We start from the raw sequence: 27,647 nt of genomic DNA on the forward strand, positions 1-27,647 counted from the left end.
TCCCAGGCAGGCAGGACAGATGGTAGCAGTGGTGACAGCATTTCCACCTAGGGGTCTGGAGGAGTGGCAATAATAGTTCCTCTAGTCCCCTTGTCAAAAGGCCATATGCAATGGGCCGAATATTGGCTATGAGGTGAGCAGCTGGTGGAGGGAGGAGGTGAGAGGCCGGGTTGGGAAGTGCTGAAGTCACTGGCCCCTTGTCCCCTCCCTCCTTCCTCTGGGTCAGCCCAAAACACGTCACAAGTAAGGTCACCAGGCTATCGAAGGCAGGGTTCCCCAGGTCACAGAACTGGATTCCCCAAGGCCTCTACGTGAGGACCACCCCAGCTAGCACAAAGGGACATTGCCTTTCTGGCTCCAAAGGGAGAGATCACCAGGAGTCACCTGCCACATCATAGCAGAGGAGCAGGGGTTAGCTGGAAGAGACAAAAGTGACCGTGAAGACATGAGAAATGGCATTCTTTATTCATAAATAAAAACATAAAATTACCAGAAATAGTTTACAGAGCCAACAAAGAACTTCAAAAATAAAACAAAACCGAAGCCGTCAAGAGCAAAGCAAACCAGAAACAAGGGAGAGAAAAATAACTATGTACACAGTCTTCAGAACACCAGGCCCCCGGAAGCCAGCCTCTGCCTCAGGCTCCAGAGTGGTCCATAGGGAAAGGAGGTGCCGCTGAGGGGTGCTGGGGTCTCTATGTGGCATCTGAGGAGAGCTCAGGTCCTAGGGAAATCTCTGGTCCAGCCTGGCTTTACCTGGGACATCTCTCGCACCGAAGACACAGCCAGGCTGGAGCCAGGGCCAAGAGGACCAGCAAGTGTCTCTGTCTCTCGGAGAGAGGCCAGGCTAAGTCCCCCACATGGTCCTCCGCTGAAGCTGAAGTTCACCTAGGGAGAAGAGAAAGGAGCAAGGAGGTGCCCCATGGGAGTCTGGGCATTGCAAGACCTGAGGCAGGCCCTTTCTGTGAGGCAATGCTGGCTGGTATTCTTCCTTCGGAGAGCAGCAGCATTCCCAGGCCAGGCACCTCTGGGGAACAGCATGGATCTGAGAGACAAACCGTGGCTGGCGACTTGTGTGCCCTGAGCCCACACACCCCAGTCTCCACTCAATGACTCTTCCAACATGGGCATGGACCACAGATAGCAAGAAGGCTTTAGGACAGAGAGGGAAAAAAAGCCCCCAGGAAGGCAGGGTTACTGGGTTACAGCACAGTAGCATCTTGGAGGTACCTTGGGGTCTAGCCATCTTGGGTGTCTGCCATCTTGACTGTTGGGCAGGTCCCAGGCAAAGGTCTCAAAGATGACCTGGGGCAGGGCCACTGGGCAGTGCCATGGGCAGAACTCCCCGTGAGTAGAAGGTACCCAGCACAGAGACAGAGTACACGCTTTGTGCCCGTGTGCCTGCCCCAGGCATGACACTCACTTCTTCCTGGACAAGGACTCCACGGCACGGCACTGAGCTTCTGACCCTTCTTTCAGAAGGCAGAGTCCCCCGGTTTAGGGAGGGACGGCTAATCAACCCTCATCTTGTTCTCCCTCTGCTGGACAGTCTCAGTGGGAAGGAGGACTCAAACAAGGCACAGACTGGTAGAGAGCAAAGGACGGAGGGCCATGAACTTCTTATCTAGGCTGGGAGCTGTGCCCAGGGGAGAGTATGACCCTGCAAGTGGGGGATGTTGTCTTTGGCCTGTAGATTGATTCCAGGTTTAAATCGAGCATATGTGGCTATGGGAAATGGTAGACCAGAAAACACTTGACCTTGGAAGTCGGCTGGAGAAGCCAAGCCTAGCCCCAGGATCAGACAGTAGCGCCATCTACAGGGGAGGCGCCTAGCCTGCAGACACTAGGCAAGGAAGAAAGCCTGCGGGAAGACAAGGTCAGCGGGCTGGGGTCCACCCAGAGACTCTAGGGGCCAGCGTTAGGGAGGTAGAGCTAGACTTGGCTCCTGGACCCGCTAAGCACCCAGACCCTCCCTTCCATCTCCTATTCCCTGGGTCCCGCCCACCAGGCAAGCACATGGCTCAGGAATCCGACAAGGGCTGGGTGTCCCTACCGACAACAGCTGTGGTAGGGGCCAAAAATAGAATATGGAGCAGCCTGGCTGCCTGCTTAATCTGGCTTGCTTTGGAAAAGACAGAATGGGAGGGGGAGGGAAGAGAAGAAGATAATTCCTTGAACTAAGCAACTGTACTTCCCTCTGCCCCTAGCACTGGATGTCTTCAAAGGATAAGTCCAGGCTCCCACAGGTTCGCACGCACGCTGCTCTCCAGACTGAATCTTCACAGCACGGGGCTCCACATGGAGGGAGGAGCGTGAGTGGCATGGACTAGTCACAAGGCTCTGTGTGTGTGCCCTGGATCCCTCCCGCCTCGACTCCGCCGACCCACTTGGCACTCGGGTGACCCTTCTTCCTAATCGATGAAGATTCAGAACACGGCCCTTATAGATGATGCTGGAAGGGAAGAACTGCTGCTAACTTGGGCTGCAGGCCAGGGAGGCTAATGCCCAGCTCCCACACACACTATCTAAGTGGATGGGCTATTCTGGATCCAAGCAAGAGCCTGGTGTTCGGATGGGGGGGGGGGCAGGGGAGTGGGGGGAGGCAGGCAGATTCCATATTGGCTGCTGGTCAACTGAACCATTCAGGAAGTCCCTGCTTTGGCCTCGGCTGATGAAATAAGAGGCTCCTCTGGAACAGCCGGGAAAGCTGCGCCTCATGTCGTTTCCTGGTACCCTACCTGGGCCCCCAATGTCTATGGCTTTGAAAAGGGTGACCACTGGGGTCAAAAGGGCTGTGCAGCGCGTTTTAGACCCTGGATCCCACTGTCTGCCATGTTCTCTCCCTTCACCTCTCACTCTGACCCCTGTGAGGCCTGTGAAGGTTCTGTAACGTGGGACTGTCCATCCATCCCCTCGTCCCATGGCTTGCTGGCTAAACCGCGTGGCAATCCAAACCCCTCCACCTCCGCAGTCAGAGAAGAACAGGCCGGAGTGAAGAGTGTCCAAGGCTTCTGGTTGTGCATGGCTTCTTTCTATCTCAAGGCACCCCAATATGCCTAGGGGAGGCCAGGGGTTGGGGATGCCAGGGAAGATGTGTCTGTCCTTGGGTAGCCATGTGGCCTGTATGGCAGTTGCCCCCTTCCCTGGTGGAGTGCTTTTCTCACTACTTTGAATGAGACCAAAGTTGAAGGGAACATCAACCAGTACATGAAGCTCCCTGAACACATCTCGAGGAGAGTTTGGGGTTCAGAGATCAAGGTCCAATAAGCAGCAGGGTTAGTTAGACTGGAAAAGGCAAGAGGGAAGGAAAGGCTGTGTGGTGACCCCTACCCACCACTGGGGACTCCTGAGTCTGGGCCCCAGAGTTGACTTCTCCTCAGGGAGGGGCTCAAAATGCTTCTTTGAACATACTCAGCTCTCCCTGCCTTCTGGGGTCCAGTCCCCATCCCTCCATCCCCTAGGCAGCCCCTCAGATCTCAGTGGCTATGATGTCCTCGTAGGGGATGTCAGCTCCCTCCAGGTCAATTTCAAAGGGTTCCCCTGCACCATCCCCACGGGCCAGCTGCTGCAGGGCCTTCTCTAGACGCTGGTTGCGCTGGTACATGGCCAAGTAGCTCTGCTGCAGCTGCTTTTGGTACTGAATCACTTTCTCCTTCTCTTCCTTCCACACCAACCGCTCATGCTGGAAGCCAGAGGACATCTGGTCATGGCCTTGCCTCTCCTCCTTCAGCTCAGCCCGAAGTCGCTCCAGCTCCCGCTGCAGAGCAGGGATATCCTCTGAGAAAGTAGGCCCAACCCCCAGAGGCCCCAGGGAGGCAGCATCTCGATGCAGGGCAGCCTGGGCCCGCAGCTCCAGCAGCTCCTGCTCCAGCAGGTTCACCTTCTCTCGCAGTAGTTCTGCCTCGTTCTTCTTGCGCTGCAGTTCATTCTCACAGACCTCCAGCTCCAGCCCCTTGGTGCGCAGGGCACTCTCCAAGTCCTGGGTCTTCAACTCCATGCCCTCCAGTTTGCCCCGCGTGTCCTTCAGCTGTGCCTTGAGACTGAGGATCTCACTGGCCTTGGTGTTCACCTCTATCTGGGACTCTTTGAGCTGTTGCTTCAGAAGAGAGATCTCACCTGACTTCTGGCACACCTGCCAAGGGTGGGGTGAGAAAGAATGAGACACGGTTGCCAGAAGTGATTGGCATCCTAACCACGATGACATTTCCACTTCCTAGAGGTTTGAGGCTGCTCCTGACAGAGTGCTCCTTGAACACAGTTCTCGTGCATGTACATGATCTATTTTTCTTGCCTGCATTTCCAAGTGCCTGCCTCATCTCCAGTTCAGGCTCCACGTCCCAGTCTGTGCTCAAACCCAAGGCTATATGCAACTCAATAATCAATGGCTTACTCTGCATACTGCTCCCAGTTCTGTCACCTACCTTCAACACTGGGGATATTGGCTTCAGGATGCAAATACACAGACCTCACACCTGTACGTACCCTCCCCTGCACTCACCTTTGGGGTAAGACTATTTCACCTTGTCCTGCTGCACCCCAAAGGCTAGCCATCCAGTGTGGGATCACAGGCAGTGTCCACCACACATCTGCCAAACAATGGGCGGTGGTCTTCCTCCCTTCCTCGCTTCCCCAACCACCTCACCCATTGGCCATCAAAATTGGGTCAAGAACACAATGAAGTCAGATCAGTGTGTCTCTAGGGTCTTGGCTCTTTGGGGTCATAAGCATTATTTAGGGTCATGGTTATGGTTTGAAATCATGGTCCACACCAGCCTATACATATCAAGCCTGTCTCAGGTACCCCCTCCCATCTCCAACTAAAAAAAGAAAGCATGAAAGAAAAGAAAAATTAAAAAAAAAAAGTTCATGCCTAGTATGCATGAACCTTCCCCCACCAAAAAAGGAAGCCTGGTGACCAAAGCCAGCTAGACTAGTAAAATGAAGGCCAGGGCTTGGTACTACAGAATGGACTGTTGGAACAAAACTAGAGGCCACCACCCCTGTATTTCCCCTCTTCCTCTCCCGGTAAAGCTTTGCTCCCAATGAAACACTGACCAATGTAAAGAAGAACACAGCCTCACCACCAGGCACAGCTAGAGCCCAGAATTTCTTGACAAGGCCAAGTCCCGACCTTGAATTTTTCCCAAAGCCCATGTGTTAAAAGCCTGGTTTCCGATGTGGTAACACTGAGAGGTAGAGGAGCCTCTTAGCAGTAAGGCCTAGTGGAAGATGTTTGAGTCATTGACCCTTGAAGGGGACTGTGGGATGCTAATCTCCATACATGGCCACATGCTGCTGTGGGATGTTCTGTGTGCTCTGAATGTGTTGCTCTGATTGGTTAATAAATAAAGTGCTGATTGGCCAGTAGCCAGGCAGGGAGTATAGGCGGGACAAGGAGGAGAAGTCTGGGGAGTGGAAGGCTGAGAAAGGAGACGCTGCCAGCTGCCGCCATGAGAAACAGATGTTAAGATACTGGTAAGCCACGAGCCACGTGGCAACTTACAGATTAATAGAAATGGGTTAATTTAAGATATAAGAACTAGATAGCAAGAAGCCTGCCGTGGCCATACACTTTAAAAGTAATATAAGCGTCTGAGTGATTTTTTATAAGTGGCCTGCGGAACTGCGGGGGCTTGCCGGGGGCTTGGCGGGACCCGGAGAGAAACTCTCCAGCTACAACACGCCCCAATCATGATATCCTGCTTCACCACAGTCTGTTTGCCAACTGGTCATGAAGTGAAGCCTCCAATATTACAAACCTTTCCTCTTTGTAAATGGCACGTCTTGTGCATTTTGTTATGAAGACAAAAAAAAAAAAAAAAACCTGAATAACAAACCAAGCCTAGAATCTCATGGAGGGAGGTAGGACAATCACTTTAAAGCACAGGCTTCGAATCCTGGTTGGATCACTTCTGCACCAGGTGAAGCTGGCACACGTTAGCATGGAGGCAACAAGCAATTAAAAGTATGAACTCTGTGGCGGGTTAAGGTGAAATGGTAAACACAGGGTAAACACGTTTGTCTCCAACTCTGACCAGCTAAGTTCTGTCCCTGGGACCCACACGGCAAAAAGAACCAACTCCGGAAAGTTGACCTCTGACCCCCACATTTGGACTGTAGCATGTACATGCCCACATTCTTATCGTTAAATCCTAGCATTGATCTTTCCTATGTATCAGACATTAACCAAGTCACTTAGCTAGCTATTGGCTATCGGAACTAATTTGTGTATCAGTTTCCTTAATTATAAACTGAAAAACTATAACATATCTACTTCATAATGTGGTTATAAGGATTAGATAGAAGAACATGGCACTTCCTAAATTCCCTGTAAATTAAATGGGTTTATAACAATATTCCTGTCACTATTTATTACTTTTTTTTATTGTTTTTCTAAGTATCCTGACTAGCCAAGGTAGGAACAAGATCATTGAAATATCCAACTTGGTTTCAGACTGGACCACAAGGATGGACGACACGGGCCAACACTCACTACTTATCTCTGAGATGCACAAAAGGTCCCTTTCTTCACCCTTCTTGTGACTACGGGAAGCTCCAGGCAGTTAGGGCTGTGATGCTGATGGTGCGTGCACCACCCCATCCAGGCCTGCTGCTAATCCATTCAAATAGAACAACTGCTCTCCTTCCTTACATAGACGTTTCTGGACTGAACAACAGCACTGATGTGCACACACCCACTGCCTGCCTAGCCCATGAGGACTGCTCAGGAAGGAAAGTTACTTTCCAACCAGCAGGATTCATGAGGGGACCCTGACTGTTCTCCAGCCAGGCCAGGCTCACATGACTGATTCCAAGATGACTGAAGCACTGAAGAAATAGACTAGTGATGGAGTGTTTTCCTAGCAAACTTGAGGCCATAAGTTTAATCTCCAGCACAAAAAAAAAAAAAAAAAAAAAAAAAAAAAAAAAAAAAAAAAACCCACAAAAAAACAAAACAAAACCAAAAACAAAAGAAAACAAAGCAAAACCTGTCCCCAAAGTGTGACTGTGTATCTGTTTGTCCTTTTTCTTCTTCCTCTGTGTTTAAATCCTAGCTGATCAAGTAGAATATGAACTTACACCTCCCCAAGGAGGGGCAATTCCATCACTGATTGCCTACACACGTGGCAGTGGTTAGGGCCCCTTCCCCCAAAGCACCAAATAGACCCAACAAACACAGGCATGCCCATGCATCTTTCTAGTCTCCCATATGTGAGGTCAGCCCTCAGGCAGCCCGGCCGAGCCTCCCTTGTCTGGATTTTGGCTTTCTCACCAAAGACTAGACTAGTGAATTCAATGACTGGGGGGCCATGACGATGATGATGGAAAGAGCAGGAGACTCAGAACTGACTCAGATCACCCCCCCCCATGCTAGTTCAGGAGTCCCTTCCTTAGTCATACATAAAGCTGTCTCTAGCAGCAGGTGCCAGAGCACTCGGTGTTGAGATTGCTTTGCCAGCACAGATGTGGTAGCTGTCAGCAAAGCCTGGGCGGGACGAGTGGAGCCTTACCTCCCACTGGGTCTCCTCCAGCGCAGGGGCGAAGTTGGTCTTCTCCCGCTCGTAGGAGCGCAGCTTGGTCTCCAGCAGGTCCTGCTCCTTCATGAGGCTCTCGAGCTCCTGCCGCAGCTGCCGCTTCTCCTGCTGCAGCTGCAGCACCTGCAGCTGGAGCACCTGCTGTGTGCGCTGGCTCTTCTGCGTGGCTGGCTTCAGCTTGCTCTTGGGTTCCAGGCACTCCAGCTCGTCCCGGGTTCGCCTTGGCCGCTCCTCAAAGGTCGGGCCGGAGACGAACTCCTTCTCGTCGAAACTGCGCTGTAGCCTCTGCAGCGCGCTTTCCCTCTGCAGCAGCTTCTGCTCCAGCTCCTGGATGGTGCACTCATCCGTGGAGAGCGGGGAACGCACACAGGACGAGCCCTTGTCTCCCTTGCCTGGGTGAGCCAGCTTGCTGCCCCCATCAGAGAACGACAGAGCCTTTAGGCTCATCATGTTACTGTCCTGAAGGATGATGCCTTGCGTGATGTTGTGGGCTGAACCCCCAAAACGGCTGGTAGGCCCCACGGGGGTGACCAGAGGATCCAGCTGGTAGCTGCTGGTGGTGCTATGCGTGGGCAGGCTGGACATGGAGTTCCGGCCCGAGTCAGACAGGGCCCCTGAGCACTGGCCTGGCTTCAGCTCCTGTTCCTTGGGCTTGTCTGGAGGCATGGGGTGAAGCTGGTGGCTGGCACTCTCGGGTGAAGAGTGGAGGATGGCTCCTGACCGTGGCAGCACAGGCTTGAAGGCGGTGGGCCTCACTGCCCCCTTGTCTGAACTCTGGGGAAACAAAGGACCACACAGGCTTGAATGTCCCTTCCAGACTCATCTCACCTTTCCTCACGGTGGGCGCACATATGCCACCCTCATGAGCCCACCTGAGCTCAGAGCCCAAGTGACACCCTTCTTGGTTGGTAGCCACCCTAGACCTTGTCATTCACTCTGGACCGGCTGAGTATAGAATGCTTTTCTTGTGTACTTATATGTGTCTGTGTACATCCATGCCACAGCGTACACATGGAGGTCAGAGGGCAGCTTACAGGAAGGAGTCAGTTCTCTCCTTCCACCAGGTGGAAGTCAGGTTGTCAGGCTTAGTGGCAAGCCCTCAAGTGCTGAGGTATCTCACCCACCTCAGTACACCAGGATTAAGAAGCCCTCTGAGGGAGCTGGAGGCAGTGGCTAAGAGCACTGGCTGCTCTTTCAGAGGACCTAGATTCTATTCCCCACACTCATATGGTGGCTCACATCTGTTTTGTAACTCTAGTTCCAGGGGATCCGATACACTCTCCCGGCCTCTGTGGGTACCAGGCACACATGTGGTACACATACATACATGTAGGCAAAGACCCATATGCATAAAAAATAAAAATAAACAAATCTTACAAAATAATAAGAAAACACTCTAAGGCCAGGCATGATGGCATATGCCTTTAGTTATTTAACTTGGGAGGCAGAGGCAGGGAGATCTCTGTGAGTTCCAGGCCATCCTGGTCTGTATAGAGAATTCTGGACAGTTTCAAACACACACACACACACCCTCTGTACCTAAGAACGTCTTCAGTGATTTGATAGCCTAGGCACTAACAGCAACCGCTGCCACCTGGTCCCGCCCTCTAGAGAGGCTGGATGGGGACTGAGATGTGGTACAGTTAGGACAGCAGACTGTGTCCGCTTCAGCACCCCCTTCCCCCCGCCTCTTCCACTGAGCCCAGCACAAGACTGTACATCACTACTTCCAGTCCAGGTTGGAAGTTTTCTGAAATTTGCAGTTTCCCTCAGAGGAGGACTCTGCCCTTCACAGGGCCTTTGTTTGGAAAGCTCTGTGCAAACACCGGCATCTTTCTTAATCTAGGTTGGGAATTACTGGCCCTAAAAAATCTCATATCTGAAGTGCTCCAGAATCTGCAAGGCTTTGAGTTCAAACAAAGATGCCAAGAGTGGGGAGAAGAAAAAAAAAACACATACGCTAGGAGATTTGTGTTTTGTGCATAAATCATTTAAAACATCATATAATCATCTTCCACTTTTGTGTGTCAGGTATATAAGAAACATAAATGAATATTGTGCCTAGGTGTTTCATTATGTCTGTTCAAATATTTCATAGTCTGAAAGAAAACAGCCCTGAAACCCCTCGAACTCCTGTTCGCCAGCATTTCCGGTAAGGGGTATTTAACCTGTGTTTTCAAGCCATTGACTCTGCCACAGAGTGGCCACGGGGACTAAACAGGTAACTTGTTTCCAATGTGCACTAGTGAGCTTACGAGAGCCTGAACTGTTGGAGGGGCTAGATATCCAAATACCCAGGGCTCTTGTGGGCAGCCTTGCTCATTTGACAAGAACAAAATCCCAGGGCCCTTCTCCAGCCAAGGGGACCAGAAACCAAACCACAGGTAGGGCAGGGTGAGAATGCTCACCTCCTAGAGGCCTCTAGAGAGCGTCTTCCTCCTCCTGTCAACTCTTCCAGGGGGGTAAGGGCCCCTCTTCTTCCCTAGCCCGTGAACTGGCTGACATTTGGCCGACTTGAACCACCCAGGTCATGTCAGAGCGGAGTCCAGAAAGGCTAGGATTCCCCTTTGCCTCTGCGGCAGGGCAAACCTAAGATTTCCGGTTTAGGGGATAGACTTTTGATTTCTGCAGTGAGGCCAAATACGTCTGCTCTCACCACTGCTGCTCTGGCCTCTTGAAGGCCTGAATGCTTGGATCAAGGTACTCAGCCCTACTACTTCTCACCCTGTTCCAGCGCCCCCAGACACCTTTGTCAGAGAGCCTCACTTACCATTTCCAGCTGATTGGAGAAGGGCAGGAGCTTAGGTGGGGTGGCTGGGTCAAAATCTATGCCAGCCTGCCCCCCCACGTCCCCACTGGATAGGGCTGTGTAGTCTGGACGGTGGGAGCCTCGGGCCTTCTGGCTGACCTTGATGTAGAAGAAGTCTTCGCTTTTCCCCATTTTGGAACTAGACTTGCCGCGTCCTGAGTCCTGGGAGAAGCCAAATCTCAGCAGCCCATCCGAGTAGCGGTTGAGCTTCTTGAGGTGGGAGGATTTGCGCAACTTGTACTGCGAGGCGCGGCAATGCTTGCTGTGGAAGCTGTGGCCTGAGATGAGGCTGCTGACGCTGCCCATGGTGACACGTGGCCAAGGGCCGGCAGGGTAGATAGACCAGGGGCCTGGAGACACTGTAGCAGCAAAATGTAGTCCTGGCGCAGCCAGGGGACTGTAGTCAGAGCCAAACCCTCTCAGAGCCTGGGAGAGCCATGGACCTGGAAAGAGACACAGAGGGAGGTCATAGACCTAGACACAGCACCGCCATGATGATGTCAGGAGTGTTGTTCCTACCATTGAAACCTGGATGGTAGAGAAATGTGTCGGCCAGATGCTAGCTCTGCTTCTTCTACCTATGAGTGTTTCCATCATTCTGATGATATGAACAGGCCAGATGATATGATATGGCCATCCAGTGGATCTGAAGCACAGGATCATGGAGCCCATATGTCACTACCCATGGATCCCCATGTGGATAGATAGCCCATACCTAATCTACAGGACCCATTTCAACTATGCTAAGGAGAAGTCAGGATGTTTATGGGGAGGGGCACAGAGTTCTGTATACCCAGGGAGTACGAAGGTTTAGATGCATCCATCTCCAATGACATATGCTCATGGTATTTGGGAATGTGATTTGAACTCACTAGTTTTAGATGAGATCATGATGCAGGGGGCCTCATGATGGTCTCTTTAATTAGTATACTGGGGATGGATAGCAGAGCCTAGCTCATTGGGGCTGCCAAAGCCCAGGCTTTTATTTAAAATTCTATTAACAGTAGGGAAGTTACCAAGGACCTAGATTCTATCCCTAGCATGCGCGTGAGTACACACACACACACACACACACACACACACACACACAAACAAAAGAAATAGAAATAAAGAGAAAAAGCAAATAAATAACTTTAAGAATTATTTTTTTTAAATGTTAATGTTTTTATAAAGCAGCCAAGGATTTGTCACTAATTAAAACAAGGAAGATCACAAGCTGAGCAACTGTAGGTGAGTTGGGCTGAAGAACGGGGTTTGGTTTGAGACTGTAGGTTTGTAAAAGCTGATGGGCACCTGGGCTTGATGGAGTAGGAAGGCTGTAGGCAGTGAGGGAGGCGCCGGAGCTGCGAATTTACAGCAAAGGTGTGAGTGTGCAGAGACAGCTGATAAAGGAGCTGCCGCTGCAGAAAGACAAGTCTGGGGATGGATGGGTTCAGGGAGCAAGCTCAGGAGGCAGGGAGGACGCTGAGAGCGGAGGCCGTCCACACACAGGAGGACCTTCTGCATTCTGCACACTGTGTCACTCAAGACTAGGTCCTGTCTTCTATTGTGTGGATTCCTGGGATCAAACCTGAGCCCCCAGGCTTGGTGGCAAGTGCCTTTACCCAGTGAGCCATCACCTCTTGGGCAGATGGCTCCTCCTTTCTTGCACAGCACGGATACATTGGTGAGGATCATACATGCCATGTTGTAAGGCCAGACCACTGGCTTTGGCTAAGAAAAATTTCAATATGAAAACCTATGTGGCTCTGACTGGGTTGATATTAGAGAGCCCAGACTGCCCTCAAGCTCAAGTCAGCCTGCTGCCTTACTCTCCCAAGTGCTAAGATTGCAGATGAACCACCCAGCCTGGCTGAGACGCCCACACTTCGATAGGAACTGTAGGAAGATGGAGCATGCTTACGGAGTGCAGTGTGATGCTTGGCACAGTACGTGTGCCCCTACAGATATGTCTAGGATAAACAGAAGCCTATGACAGCATGGTGCCTTCAAAAGCCAGTGACAGATGAAGTGTAACTGCAACATGGGGCATGTGTGTATTAAGTTTGAATGCTAATGGCTTCCCCACAGCGTATGTATTTGAATGCTTGGGTCCCAGCTGGTGGAACTGTTTTGGGAAGCTGTGGAACCTTTCGGACTGGGATCTGACAGGCAGACATAGGGCCATGTGAGTAAAGCAAGAGAGACACAGCCAGTTCTTGTTTCACCCAGAGTTCTCTGTTTCCTGATCCATCAAGATGTGAGCAGCAGGCCTGCAGAGATGGGTCCATGGATGAAGGGCTTGCCATGCAAGTGGGAGGCTAGAATTCAGATTCCCAGAACCCATAAGTATAGCGCAGGCACGGTGACCCACCTGACAAGCCCAAGGTTCGAGTTAGAGGCCTGGTTTCAACAGAGAAAGGTAGATACCGAGCTTGGATGAAGAAGGATGCTTGACACCAACTTGTAGCCTCCACGTACATATGGATACATGTGCACCTTCATACATGTGTGCCCATATACATGTGAACACACATACACACATATATGAAAAAAAAAAACCACAAAATATAAAACGTGAAGAGCCCCAACTGCATACCCTGGCCACCATGCTTTCTCTGCCTGATAGGCTGTGTGACCCTCTCAAACTCTGAGGTGAGATCAGCCTTCCTCCCCTCCTGCAAGTTGCTTCCGTCAGGTATTCTAGTGCAGCAACAAGGAAGGCAAGTGATAAACATACTAAATAAATCTGTTTAGGGCTGTTATGCCTGCCATCTCCTCTCCCCTGGCTCTTGCATCAAAGGTGAGAGGGCCAATGCCTTTCCCCATTTGTTTGTTACACACATCACAAACACGGGGTGTCTACGGTGCAAACCCTGCCAGGCTTCCCGTCATGCTCACAGTACATCTTAGGGCTCCTCTGCACATCCCGAATCCTTCACTGACACCCACAGTCACAGCAGCACTGCCTCTCTCTGGGCGGTGAGCACCAGAGGCTTTGCCCACTTCGGGCACGCTCATCTGCGCCTGGCCTGCCTGGCCTCCATATACGTGACTCTCGCCCTTTGCTCCCAACTCACCTCCTTGTATCCTAGACAAGTACAGCTCCTTCACTGCTTTCCACAACCAACCCACTTATTTCCCATCTAATAATTCCTTTAGCCGATAACACTCTTATTTTAAAATGTAGTTCATTGCACATATCTCCACCATATTTGAATTCTGTGGCAACAAATACTTTGTCATCTGTGGCAGCCAGAACAAAACTGAGGAAGATTAATCAGCAGCTCAGAGAGCTACTGTAATGCCTCAGACAGTCAGCTCACCCCTGAGCAATGGGGGCCTTGAACTTAGATCTGCATGTCACCATCTGTTAGATGAACATAGATCTATACTACCACATGCTGTTGAGGATGTAGACTCAGAGATGTTTAGTTCCTGTCCCAATGACCAAGATGAGTCCCTAAGGTTGGGAGAAAACCTAGAGGAGAAAACAAGGACCAGAAGCCTCCTGCCACACCTTCATTTCCTTTAAATACAAATATCAGGAGGGTTCCGGGCACCCTGAGTGGCAGCCTGGGTGACTCTGGCTTGCTGTGCACAAATTTCATGCTGGGCGCTCAGAATCGAGAGAAAACAAAGAGCATTAGGAGAAAAGGGAGGTGTGGACAAAGGACAGGCGCCTCCGGTCCCAAGGAGAGCAGACCTGTCCCTTAGTCTATACACCCTCAGGTCTTAACATTCAGGGAGCTGTCAAGTTCAAGCTTTCTCCGAGAGCCACTTGAAACCAAGCTGATTACTCCTTAAGTGTCCGGACTTGTTCTCCCGTCCACTCAGAGAGCATTCCAGCAACCTTGGTTGGAATCCAGGCTTATTCTCACCCACCCCCATCAGACTTGATGCCTCTCTCCTCTGCAAGGACAGGGTGAAAGGGCTCCTCCCAGTGCCTGGGAAACAAGATTTCATTGGCCAAGGGGAAAAGCAGGAGCCACATAGCTCTTAAGAGATTTGGGAAGAGGAAAAGAAGAGGAAAGAAGCCACTCTGAGTGTGGTAGGGTAGCCTAGGCTGCACGAGCTCTTAGGAACTTCACAGATGAGTCTGAGTTAGTAGCAGATGCCATGTCTGAGGAGCTCCGAAGAGGACAGGAACCCAAAACAGCCTCCATTTCTCAGAATCCCTACCAGGGGAATACAGGACCTCCCTGTCCCTGTTCCCCAGCAGCACCGACATTCACCCCTCCTCCAGGGCCAGCCTGGACTGAGCTTCACTACACCAGTACAGGAAATGGGCAAGATAACCAAAGCCCGCAATTTTGACCCTTAGGTGGGAACGGGGAGGGATGCCTCTGACACTCTTTCTCGACCCGTTCTGCACTCTCCTCTTCAAAGGAAACCAGGGCTGAAGCAGATGTGACACATTCTTGTGTATCCCCTCCAGAAAGTGGAAGGAGAAGCATGGAGTTGAAAGATGTTTGTCTGAATTCCAAACCAATGGTCTTCCTTCGCATGGAGTAAAGCAGCCGGCCCTCGCCCACAACATACACAGACAGGCTTCAGGCCGAGGAGAGAAGTTCCGGGCATCCATGCATACGTATCCTGTTGCTCTTGCCCACACAGCAGAGAAGGCCAAGCTCAGGATGAGCAGCCTCTCGCTGCTTACTTGGTTCTCTCGCTCCCACAGCCCTCCTTCCCTTCTTCTACAGGGAGGGGTCTGGGCTAGAGGAAGTGAGGCAGGTAGGACAAACTGGCTTCTGGCTTGGAACTCACAGCCATGCCGTGGACCCCTTGCTGTGTCCAGGAACAGTTGTCAAAGATGCTCCTGCCTCACTTCCTCTAGCCCAGACCCCTCCTTGTAGAAGAAGGGGTTCCAGATGAAAGGAGGGCTGTGAGATTGAGAGAACCAAGTGAGCAGCTAGAGGCTGCTCATCCTGAGCTTGGCCTTCTCTGCTGTGTGGACACCACATATGGGTCCAAAATTGGAAGCAGGTAGAGACCACAGTACAAGGCTGAACGCTCCCTTGCCTTATGTCTTCCCTGGGCTCGCTTTCCAATCACAACATGAGGCTGAATTTGATTCCCTTTTGTGTTTTTAGACGTCTTAAGAATTTAATAAGAATTACTGTCCCCTCCTCAGAAAAATGTACTCTACAAGCTCTTGGCTAAGACTTCTGAGGACCCCTTGGCCACTAGCGCCCGACCCTTGATTGACCTAGTTTAAAAACATGAATACACGCTCTAACATGAACTCTGGGGAGAAAGTTTGGCCTTGGCTTATGGACTTGACTTTGCTGCTTCCCTCTGGGGACGGGAAAGATGGGGAATGGGGACAAGGACAGGGTGACAAAGCAGAGCAAATGAGTGGCATGACCTCAGTCCCCTCAAGACGTCAGGCCCAGCCGCCCTAGTTCCTAAGATGTGGGCGGGTTTGAGACTGACTTCCAAAGGAATGTCTAGGCCAGGCATGGTGGTTGTACTACTTAGGAGACTGAGGCAAGAGAATAACTAATTAGGGACCAGCCTGGGCTACATAGCAAGGCCCTGTCTCAGGAAAGTGAAAAGGAGATAGGATCACCAGGTGTGCAGACTGGGAGGCCCCCTAGTGAGGGTCACAGTGTTCAGGGTACTGTGTCTCAATTCGGCTGGTCTCGTGCCTGGCAGTCCATGATGCCATCTTCATTCTTGTGTTTCATTCTTATTTTAATAAAGGGTTTTAAGAGTTGAAATACTCACAAAACTAACCCAAGGGCTGGAGAGGCTAAGAGCACGTTCTGCTTTTGTCGAGGGCCCGATTCAGTTTCCAGAACCCACACAGTGGCTCACAGCAGTCTGCAACTACAGTTCTGGGGGATCCAATACCTTCTTCTGACTCCCTAAAAGTACTAGAGGTGCACAAACAGCACACGTGAGCACACACGAACATGCATGCAAAACACACAGGAAATTAATTCACAGGAATAAATCTTACAATCAAAAAAAAATTGACCCAAGCACTCCATGAAGTATGGACAATTGTTAAAATGCTGACATGTTGGTTTCAGAAATAAAACACGGCAGAGCTGAACTCCCCTCCCACATTTCCCCAACCCCCTACCCCACGCTCTCTCCCCAAGGGAAGCCAGTCCCATGAATTTGACAGGAACATATTTGGATCATAAAACATTTTAACATGGGCTGGAGAGATGGCTCAGAGGTTAAGAGTACCGGACTGCTCTTCCAGAGGTCCTGAGTTCAATTCCCAGCACCCACGTGGTGGCTCACAACCATCTGTAATGTGACCTGGCACCCTCTTCTGTATACATAATAAATAAATCAATCTTTTTTTTAATCATATTGTGTTCCATTAAAAAAACATTTTAACATAGTCTATATTGATGCTATATGCTTCTTATACAAATGTTATGCTGCTTAACTTCACCCCATTCCTGCTGTTCATTCAGGTCACCGTGAGGCACAGGGCTAGCATCACCTACTGCCTGGTGCATCTGTGGGGAGCTGCTGTTCTTCACATTGCAAAGGCTCTCTGCTCAGACCTAGCCATTGTGTTGCAAGACCTCTCTTATATGTGACAACTTTGGCACACACATGAGAGCTTTTCTAAGTTTGTTCTATTGAGGTCTTGAAAGCTGTCTAGGCTTTCAACCCCCACCCCCTTTAGCTGAATCCCTCCAGGACAGCTGACACCTGAGCCCCTTATTAGCCAAGAAGGAAAGCAGGAAGATGAGACACAAAGCCCCCAAATCACACTTCGCCCAGTCACAAGAAGGCAAGGGCAGGGTCAGTCAGTCACTTTACGGCAGGGCAAATCTGCGGCTGGATTTTTCTTAAGAGATGCTGTCCCTGTGGAGGGGGTGGGAAGAGCCCTGAGGGTAAAGTCAGCCGGAAGAACCTCAGCAAACCTGCAGCAGCCAGATGGGAGAAATAGCATGTCCATGAGACCTTCCATAACACGGGAGCCAGAGAGACCTTGGACATCCTATGTGTAAATCTTCGTGATGTAGAGGCTATATCATGATGGATGAGCCAAGTGGGAAGGGACTATACCAGATCATATACTTCAAGTTTCAGGTCTACAGCACACTTTTTAGATACTAATGGGACAAGGCCAGCTGGGTACCATGTATAGATGGGACCAGTCAGAAATAGCACCAACTACTCTTTATGGGTGATCCATAGATAAGTGCGTGGTGTGTGTGTGTGTGTGTGTGTGTGTGTGTGTGTGTGTGTGTGCGCGCCAATTAGAATACAAAGTGTATGAGAGCATATGTAAGTATGTGACTATGAGTATATGCACAAATGTGAACACATGTATGTGTGACTGTGTGTATGAGTGCATATGCATGCATGAGTGCCAGTGCAGACATGAGTTAGAGCAGGCATGATTGTATGAATATGTGAGCAAGTGTGTATATATGTGAACATATGAGTTTGAGAATGAGAGCGTGATTGTGGGAGCTTGCATGTATTTCATTAGGAGAGTGGGGGGGGGAGGGGGAATCTGTCTGATTGTTTTTTTGTGAGTCCTGTCTCCAGGTATGGTTGGCAGCTTCTGGGCAGGGTAAAATCTCTGCCCCATCCTGCCCATCCCTCTGAGAAAAAAGTTCTAATTTTGGTTCTGGAACCACATCCTTATTTTTCCTATGTTCAGCTCTCTCTTCAGGACTCATTCATAAACACAGTCCCTTGGGGCAGACCATGGGCAAGCACTGTGGAAAACACTGAAGGACTCCTGAAGGACTAGAATCTACTCAAGGCCATTTCCTCTGTAAAGGAAGATAAAACCCCTCTTGGCCTGTCTCCTTGTGCATCTTCCTGTTGTAAGCAGATGTCTGAGTCAGCTGATCACCCCAGAGAGAAGTGGATTTACCCTCTACCACCCCAAAGTAGTCCTGTTCAAAGTCTTTGGCCAAGACAAAGAAATGTAAGCCTGGGTTTCTGTTTCCAAGGATCCGAGAGAGATGCCAGGTACAGACCCAAGTAGGAGTTTAAACAGCAACACAGATTACCTGAAAAGCCAAGACACTCGAGGTTGCCAAGTTGCTTAGAGTCCGGGCCCCTCTGGCCCTAGTATAGAAATGCTCTCCTGTGATTTTGTGTAGGAGGTGAATGCTCAGACTGCAGTTGTCTGCCCTGTCTGTCTGGCCAGGCCACCGTTTCCAGCCTGTGCTTTAACTCTTCGCTTCAGAGTCCAGTGTGAAGGACAGCTGTTCTCTGTGAGGAGCCACACAGTGGACAGATGCCAGGCTGGAAGTTAGGGAACATGAACTGATTCGGAACATGAACATGCCTCATTCCACCTCTGGCCCCTCATTTCACCTTCTGGACTTTGCTCACTGTTGTTCCTGGCTGGCAGTGAACAACAGTACACAGGAAGAAACCACTCAGTTCCATTCATCAGGCTCCCCCATCACCACACTCCTTATCCATTCTCGACAAAGGACCACAGATAGACGGACCCACTCCCATCTGGTAGAAGAATCACTATCAATCAGGATCTCCATTTCCTTGAGTGTCAGATAACTGCAGCTGATAGCAACTCCAGCCATCACCAACATCCAAGGAAATTAGAAAGATACATGTGGACCAAAATTAAGGAAAGAAACAACACTGGCAGACTGTGATGGCTAAAACTGTGAACTTGACAGGCTCTAGGAGAAAGACCCAGGGGCATGTGAATCAGAGAGTTCTAGCCTGGGTGATGGGGGTGTTACAATTTCATAGGCAAGGGTCCTTGACTACATGAGGAGGAGAAAGTAAGCACCAGTGTTGTCCTTCTCTCCTGCCTGTCTGTAGACGCAATGTGACAGCTTGACAGCTGTGTCATGCTGCAGCTGCCATGATTTCCCATACACACACACACACACACACACACACACACACACACACACACACACACATTCTACCCACGTGTGTGTGTGTGTCCCTGTCACACACAGCCCAGGGAGAGCAGTAAGTGCCGCCTTCTCCCTCTTCCCCATCTGGATACGCAACCCAGTCGCCCCTACCCCAGAAGTAACTAGAAAGAATTGCCTCATGATGCCTCATTGAACCCTCCAACTGGGAGCCAAATAAGCCCTTTCTTCCTGAAGTTTCTTTTTCTTTTGTCAAGGTGCTTTGCCACAACAACGGGCATGGAAACTAATAGCGGCCAACCAGACCTTCTGAAATTGGGAGGGAGTGTGGAAAGATGTAAGGACTCCACCCTCATATGTCTTCAAGTCAAGATAGTGAGTCCTGGCAAGGGGGGGGGGATGGCTCAGTGGATAAGGCACTTACTGTGTAAGTGTTAGGACCAGAGTCTGGAGCTCTAGAAGCTGCATAAAAGCAAGCAGCTACCTGTAAACCCAGCATGGACTCGGGAATCAGCTCCAGCTTCACCTAGAAACCCTTTGTCAATTTATAGACATCAATCGAGGAAGACACCCGGTATCAGTCTTTGACTTCTACAAGCATGACTTCCACACACATACTCATGTATCAGTACACACACATGCGCAGGCCCTTCAGAAAGGGTCTCCCTATATCCCCCCGCCCCCTGCTACTGGGGAAGAGTTCACAGCATCTTCTAGGCAGAAATGCTTCTGCCTCCAATATGAAAGCTAGTCAATCTCACAGGCCCATGAAACTAGTCTGAGGCATCTGTCAGCTGTACCAGATTGATGGATCAGCCTCTAGGCACCTCTCCAAAAGAGGTCTCTCAAGGGCTAAGGGCATGTGCCCAGGGCTAACTGAGTACCCTTTGATGACACCCACCCCCAAAGCAAGCAACGCACTTTGCTCTGCCGGATTCAGCTTTTCCTATCCAGAATTCCTTCCAGTGTTTCAGCTCCATGTCCTTGACCCTGCTCTCTTTTGCTTGGGGGTGGGGTGAGGTAGGGGTGCGGTGTGGAGCAAGGCTAGGAAAGGGGTGAGCTCACTTTGCAAGCCTCAGATGCCTGGAGGGCTCCAAGTGCAGAGCTCAATCCATACTTTCTGAGTGAATAGATGAATGAAAAAAGAGGCAGGGACGGAGGAGGAAGGGGTGGGGAGCGTGGGCGCTGAGAGGCAAGGCTGAGTGAGGGTGCTGAAGTGCTAATGGGGAGCAGGCTGTTGGTGGGTTGAGAGCAAGGGCCCACACAGCTCTCAATTAAGTGAACTTGGATGCAGAGACAAGGCAGAAAGGGTAATCACCGGCAGGCTGAGTCATTCCGTCGCACAATCAGAAGCAATTCTGCTTCTCGCTGCTCTGGAGGAATCGAAAGCCACTCTGCCTGGCAGCCTTTTGTGTGCAGGTCGGCAGCATTCAGCCACCAGCTGAGCCTCCCTCCATACCGGTGGGTAGTTTGTGTCTCAGCAGCAGCTGATTGACACCTCTCCTCAGGAATATGATTGCAGCTCCAACCTCCCCCATTTCAAACATAAAGCCCCAGTTACATGCAAAGCTCAGGCAAATTCACCCCATTGCTACTGGTGTAGCTGCTCCTACAAAAGCAAGCGGAAGGCATTCGCTTTCCCATACAGGGCTCTCGGTGCTCTGGGTGCCAATGCCTGGCAGGCTGGGCAGTACTGGCATGAGGCAGACAGTTGGACAGATGGACGAAAGAATGGAGATTCTGATCTTAGAGAACAGAATGTGTGAGAACAACAAGGAGGGTGGGACAGCTGGTTAGGTACTTTGCCATCTCATGTGGACAGACAGAAATGATTCTGAGGCAAAGTTCAGGTTGGTAAGGATCTGACAAACCAGTGGTGACACCACCGTGGATTTGGAGAAAGGGGTAATTGACATACTGTTAGCACCGTGACATTCCTGGCTCTGGGCACCCGAGCTGGCATTTGGTCAGCATTTGGCCAATCAGATATCCCCGAGTCTTCATCCTAGGCTGGATACATCTCAAGCTCCTTGAATGCTGAGAGTTAATGACTCTGAGGAGTGCTTCTGTGGTTCTCTTCGACATTCCGATTTTTCCAGTCACTGTTTCCGGGTCTACCTGGAGATCCTCTCTACTGACTCATCCATGCCTTTTCATCCGAAAAGCCAGAGGCAAGGATCTCCTTCCTAATGGCATCCCCTGCATACAGAGGTTGTTGGGGTCCCTTCTGTGACATCACAGAGGCGACTCCTCCCCAGCACAGGCTTGAGGCCCAGCTGGCAGACAGGGCTAAGAGGCCTTGGGAGTTGGCAGGCACAGAAAGAACTTGGCCCCAGGTTGCAGATGAAATGACAGATGGAGAAATATTTAAATGAATAAATAATAAGTAAAGACAGTGTCTCGTGTAGCTCGGACTGGCCTTAAACTTCTAGCCTTCACCTTACTATACAGCTGAGGATGACCTTCAATGTCTGATCCTCCTGCTTCTAAATCCCCTGTTCTGGGATTATAGGTACTGATCATCACACCTCCTTTATGTGGTGCTAGGAATTGAACCCAGGACTTCCAGCCTTCTTGACAAGCACTCTCCTAGCTCGGCTATTATCACCAGCTCTGGGAGAACTTCTAAGCATGGAAATGCTTCAGCGTTCCACACTGAGGAGCCGTGGCAGGGTCCATGACGGTCTGAGGCCATCAGTAAGGCAGAAGCGCAGTCCAGCACCATAAGCCTGCTTCCTGCTTGTGTCTGTCGTTAACTTCAGAAGAAAGGGTTGGGTAGGAATGGCGTTCCATGCAGAAAGGTACCATTTTAAAAATATTCAGATCAGACTCAAAAAATGAGGTCAGGTGCCTAGGCTGCACCCCAGCAACCTGAGACTTCCCATGGCATCATCCGTCATCAACTCTGGGGAAGGCCAGGTAGAAATTTGTAACAAGAGATGAAACAAGAAAAGGTAGAAATCCCTTGGCCACTTACAAGCTCCTGGGGTGGGGGGGAGGGGGGGCGGGGGGCGGGGGGGGGCTCTGCCTTAAGCAGGGAGGGAGGGAAACTGCAGTGGTGGGAATGGGGGGCAGGTGTGGGAGAAGAAGGGAGGCAATGAAGTGAGCAGCTAATGGAAGCTGCCTTAAAAGGCTCTGTTTCTCCAGGCTCTGCCACTCCCTCATCCCTACCCTATAGGTGCCCTCCTTCTTCATACCTACCGTGTGTGTGTGTGTGTGTGTGTGTGTGTGTGTGTGTGTGTGTGTGTGTGCGTGCACGAGTGTCGGGGGTACGTGGTGAGCGGGTATGGTATTTGTGTGGTGTGTTTGTTTGTGTCCTGTTGTGCCGGGTGGGAGTGGGTGGGTGTTCTGGAGTGGGGAACACAGGGTAGATACAACCGGCGGATTATAAAATGTAGGGAGCACTGCAAAGCCCTGGCAGAGAGCACAGCTCAGACTCCCAGTCCTGGTGCTTGGTAGGTTTTGTCTGCTCCCTTGAGGCGGGGGAACCTGAGTGTGGTATAGTGCGTGCTCCATAGCATGGGCCACTCCCGGTGTGTTTCTGCCTGACTTGAGTGAAAAACTTCTTTCAGTACCGCTTGATATGTCTGTCCAGGGAACGTGATTTCGGCCACCTCTGTCCTGCCTTCTCCCTTCACCCTTCTCCTAGGACTTAGCCTTGCCGAGTCTCATATTCAACAAATGGCCTGCGACCCCTCTGAGCATATGGACCTGGAGTCTGCTCTACAGTACCCAATGGGAAAGTGAAAGCACAAACTTCTTCAGAAGCCCAGCACATCTGCAGGTTGCCACCTCAGTCTCTGATTTTTTCCCCCTTGGTAACTATGAACCTTCCTGCGGGGTTAACAGCTGGCAGAGCCAGAGGCACATGAAGACACCCTGAAAAAGCTTGTGGAGATCAGGGGAATGGGAGTTACCAGAGCTACACCCCAGGACCTCTTTGCACTTTCCACCCTAGTGATGCTGCCCCAACATGCCACCACGGCTTCTCAGTAACTTTCCGAGTGCTCGTCTTTCTGCTGGAATGACCTTCTCTGACCCACCGAGGCTGCTCAGGCAGGTGCAGGGAATGTGGAGAAGTGCCTTTCCCTCACCACTGCCTTGCTTGGCTGTGTCTGAAGAAAGCAATGCCCGTCCTGTGTGAAATCAAATCCCAGATCACAAGCCTCCATTGCCTGGGGGGCTGGTGAGGGTGAACCGACCCGTGCACAGGGGCCGCTGTAAGGCTGCTCAGAGCCGAGGCTGCTGATGCCCACTGACACTGGAGACCCATTCGTTGTTCAGGTATTTTCTCCACACCTCTATCACTCTACTGGTCCCAGCTTGACCAGCTCCTTGGGAGTAGGCATCTTGTCTTATTTTCCTCAGGAAATTGGATAAGTGTGTGAATTTGAGTTGGATGTCTCTTTAACTATATTTCACCTGAATAGTTAGCTCCACCAGGACAACAGACAAACGCTGGGATGCATAGTCACCTTACCATGTAGGTCATGGGTAAGCCATGTGTCTTCCAATAAGGGCCAAACATGGGTGAAGATGTCAGAGGAAGTTTAGCATCACCATTTTCGTAATAGACCGGGATTGTAACACAGACTGGCCTCGATCTTTCTACCTAGCTGAAAATGACCCTGAATTTTGGATGCTCCTGTTCCTACCTCTTGAGTGCTGGAATTATAGAATTATGCACCACTCTGCCTGGGTTATGCAATACTGGATATCAGATCCAGGGCTTCATGCATGCGAAGCCAGCACTCTACCAACTGAGCTGCATCCTCAGCCCCAGATGTTTTAACATCCTGTCCACTACAAGAACCAGGAGGCAACCAGGAAGTTGGGTACCACAGCTAACACATCAGTTGCTCACGTGCTCTCTTGAATGGCCCTTCTGTCACCTGTTCCTACAACAACCCTGGGCAGGCATTACTCACAGTATTAGAGACAGGGTTTCTGGAGGCCACAGCTTAAGCTGATTCTAGAACTGGGGGTTTCTGGCTCATGGGCCACAGCCCCACTCTTCCTGAACACGGCCTTCTCATGGGGCAGCCAAGACAAGAACGGGGCTGGCCCTGGCATGATGTTACCTGGTAGGGCAGGCACTACTGACCTCTACCTTCCAGAACCTGTATCATAGCAACTTTTAAAGGGAGGCAGATGTGTCCTGGGAGGAATTAACTGCCAGGAACACTGCATTGTCATAGCATTGCAGGTATTTATCAAACACCTAATGTGTGGTCACCACAGGGTCCTGTCACTATAGCAGTGAGCAGGACAGAGTCCTTTATAGACAAAAAGTTACATGAGAAAATGGCAGGGTTGTCTGCCTGCAAGACCATTCTTTCCTCCCAGCTCATTTCCTCTCCCATTATCCGAGCTATACTCACTATGCTGGCGGCCTTTGGTCCATAGTAAAAGGAGTCACTGGCACCTACTGGAATGGCACTGGACATCTGGCACTGGACATTTATGACATTTATGACAGTGTTTAAAAAACTCTTTGCTGTTGACAAATATTTTGACCACTGTCCCTCACATTCAATCATATATCCTCCTAGAGCACTGCAATCCACAGTCTTTTAACCCCATGTCCCTGCCAGGCGATGGTGGCGGTGCACACCTTTAATCCCAGTACTCGGGAGACAGAGGCAGGTGGATCTCTGTGAGTTCGAGGCCAGCTTGGTCTACAGAGCGAGTTCCAGGACAGGCTCCAAAGCTACACAGAGAAACCGTGTCTCAAAAAAAAAAAAAAAAAAAAAGGCCCCACGTCTGTGGTGTCACCGTCCGTCCGTCCATCCATCCGTCCTCCCTCTTTCTTCCCACTCTGTTCCCTGTGAATTCTCTGCAAACCCTCCTTTTCCTTCCACACTCGTCTCAGGCTTCTCTGCTTCCTGTGTCCGAGCCCTGGGGTTGCTGAGACAGCCCTTCCACGGGGAAGATGACTATGTGTTTGACAGGCACACACTTCTTCTGCTCCCCTTTTCTCTTATAATTTGAGATAAGACTTTGGTGTGTAGCCCCAACTAGCCTTGCACAGCCCGAATCCTCCAATCTCAGCCTCCTGCATACTGGGATGACAAGGCATACACTGTCATGTCAAGCTCCCTCTGTTCCTCCTTATAAGAGCATCCATTGATCACAGCCCAGTGAAGCTTCTCTTTCCTCCTGTCTCCTCTGGCAGACTGCAATACTGTATTCCCAACCCCTATCTAGCACAGTTCCTGGCTCAGGACTTAGTATTAGTGTTTAGAAATAGGATTCCATGAGCCAGGTTTTCTCTGTATAATACCCCTGGGTGTCCTGGAACTTGCTTTGTAAAAACAGGCTGGCCTTGAACTCACAGAGATCCACCTGCTTCTGCCTCCTGTGTACTGGGATTAAAGAGATGCACCACCACACCTGGTTTACAGTGTTTTCATAGAAAGAAAGAAAGAAAAAGAGAGGGAGGGAGGGGGGAGGGAGGGAGGGAGGGAGGGAGGAAGGAAGGAAGGAAGGAAGGAAGGAAGGAAGGAAGGAAGGAAGGAAGGAAGGAAGCAAGCAAGCAGGCCCAATATGGTGGTGTACACCTTTGATCCCAGCACTCAGGATCTCTGAGTTTGAGGCCAGCTTGATCTACATACTGAATTCTAAGACAGCCAGGGGTATCTAGAAAGTCTGTCTCAAATAAAACAAGACTCCAAATGTTTTCACCGTTTACCCCATCCTAAGGGAGCCCTTGGAATGCATCCAGTGGCCCTAGCGCAGCTGTGACAAACCCGGCCTCTGTATGCACTAGGTAAGTTTACTAGTTCCTTCTGTGTTGCTGTGACCAACAGTTGACAAAACTCCTTAGAAGGAAGACAAATTTATTTTGCCTCTCAGTTTTAGTGGGCTCAACTCATCACAACAGGGAAGACATTTATGCCAGGAAGCAGAGAAAGGGTAATGCCAGTATTTTGCCGGCTTTCGCCCCACACTCACCTCAGAGGGTGGTGCTATTCACATTCAACGTGTGTCCTCTTCCTTCAGGAAATCTCCCCACAGACACACAAAAAGGTGTGTCTTGCCATCTCCTGGGTGATGTGCCCATGAGGCTGACAATGAGGCTGACTGTCACAGGAGGCAGTACCGACACATGGACCTTGGTAGTACTCTAGCCTCTACCTCTGGTCAGGCTGAGGCTGTGGAAGGCATCTAGACTTGTGTTAGACCTTCCTGCTGTGGATTCACTGACTGACGTAACCTCTAAGGGTGTAGGTGCAGTCATGGGTCTGCGTGAATGCCAAGCTGTGTTTCAGGAAAAGGATCTCGGATGTGCTGAGCACCCTGCTGCCCTAATCAGCCTGGGGCCTTGGAATTCCTGGAGCATAAGACTTCAGTCCCAAAGAATGATAAATTCACAGGATCGCTGGGACTAGAGGGTAGGCCTACACAAGTGGGAAGCTGGGATTTGCAGAAGACAAAATTAGTCAACAAAGATCTGCTGATTTTTACCCTTGGCCTCTCATCAAGTAGCCTGCTGGGGTAAGGTAATTAACAAATAGAAAGATCCAGTAGCTGCATGTATGTTTCAGTAGAGCTGCCTCTCAAGACATGATCTTGAGCTTGTTTGGAGGCAAGAAGGCATATTGTATGGAGAAGATGGGTGATTTGTTAAACTGGGGGCAGGAAGACTAAGTAGAAGATGAAAGGATAGCACCATCCTTCTGCCTCCTGCAGAAGCCTCCCTGCAGACATCAAAGGGTGGGGCAGAGGAATGGCAGAGAAGCTGAGTAGGTGGGAGAAGTCTAAGAAGGTGTGGGAGGGAAGGGGGTGAGAGGAAGACTGGAGAGGGGGCTTGTGGAGAGGAGCAGGAGAAAGGTAGACGATGGAAGGAGCCTGTTGGGTGCAGATGACTAGCAGGAGAGGTCTGGGATTCAGAAGAGGGAGGTGGTTGTGATGAAGTGACTCCAGGGGACCAGAGCTAGGCATGGAAGTGGGATGGGGCAAGGCCGAAGCAGAGGTGTAAACTGAATGTGAGAACAGCATTGTAGTGCTGCTGCTGCTGCTGGATAGTGAAGTGGGATTTCTTTTGTCTGTTTGTCACAATGCTGGGTGAGCTGTGACCAGAACAAGAGGTCAGGGCTTCGTAACAAGGAGGTGTGGCGTTGAGACTATTGTAGGATGGGTGAAAGTAATCCTGGAGACTGTAGAAAGGAAGGCAGCTTCCAGGGACTGGAGCATATATATCCTAATGGTAACAAAAGTCTATATAGGCAGTGCATATACAGGCAGATATAGCGCCTACCTAGTCCCCACTACTACCAAAGAACAAGAGAAGAGATGCATAAGGCTTTCCAGTTATCAAGAAATTATACAGCCAGGAGTGCTGGTGCATGCTTGTAGTACTCAGGAGGCTGAGGCAGGAGCATTATGAGTTCAAAGTCAGTCTGAGATACAGCAAGAGCCTGTTTGAAAAAAACAACAAAAACTTTTGAAAAATAATAAATAAACCGCATCAAG

General features: G+C 50.5%; 1 protein-coding gene across 3 annotated transcripts in view; it reads right to left on the bottom strand.

Moving 5' to 3' along the window:
* Positions 1-442: 442 nt before the first annotated feature.
* Positions 443-27,647, bottom strand: part of Lzts1 (leucine zipper tumor suppressor 1) — a 54,256-nt gene continuing 27,051 nt past the window's right edge. For 2 of the 3 annotated variants that reach the window (XM_028883832.2, XM_028883833.2), the window contains exons 2-4: positions 10,306-10,787; positions 7,512-8,309; positions 443-4,132 (exon numbers count right to left, since the gene is read on the bottom strand). In XM_028883832.2, the coding sequence (XP_028739665.1) occupies positions 3,470-4,132; positions 7,512-8,309; positions 10,306-10,650 (1,806 nt within the window). In that variant the 5' untranslated portion in view covers positions 10,651-10,787 and the 3' untranslated portion in view covers positions 443-3,469. Of the gene's footprint in view, positions 4,133-7,511; positions 8,310-10,305; positions 10,788-21,090; positions 21,544-27,647 lie in introns of those variants that run through there. The other variant, XM_037211785.1, reaches the window with a different exon arrangement.

Source organism: Peromyscus leucopus, chromosome 17, assembly GCF_004664715.2.
Source record: "Peromyscus leucopus breed LL Stock chromosome 17, UCI_PerLeu_2.1, whole genome shotgun sequence".
NCBI classification, from domain to species: domain Eukaryota; kingdom Metazoa; phylum Chordata; class Mammalia; order Rodentia; family Cricetidae; genus Peromyscus; species Peromyscus leucopus.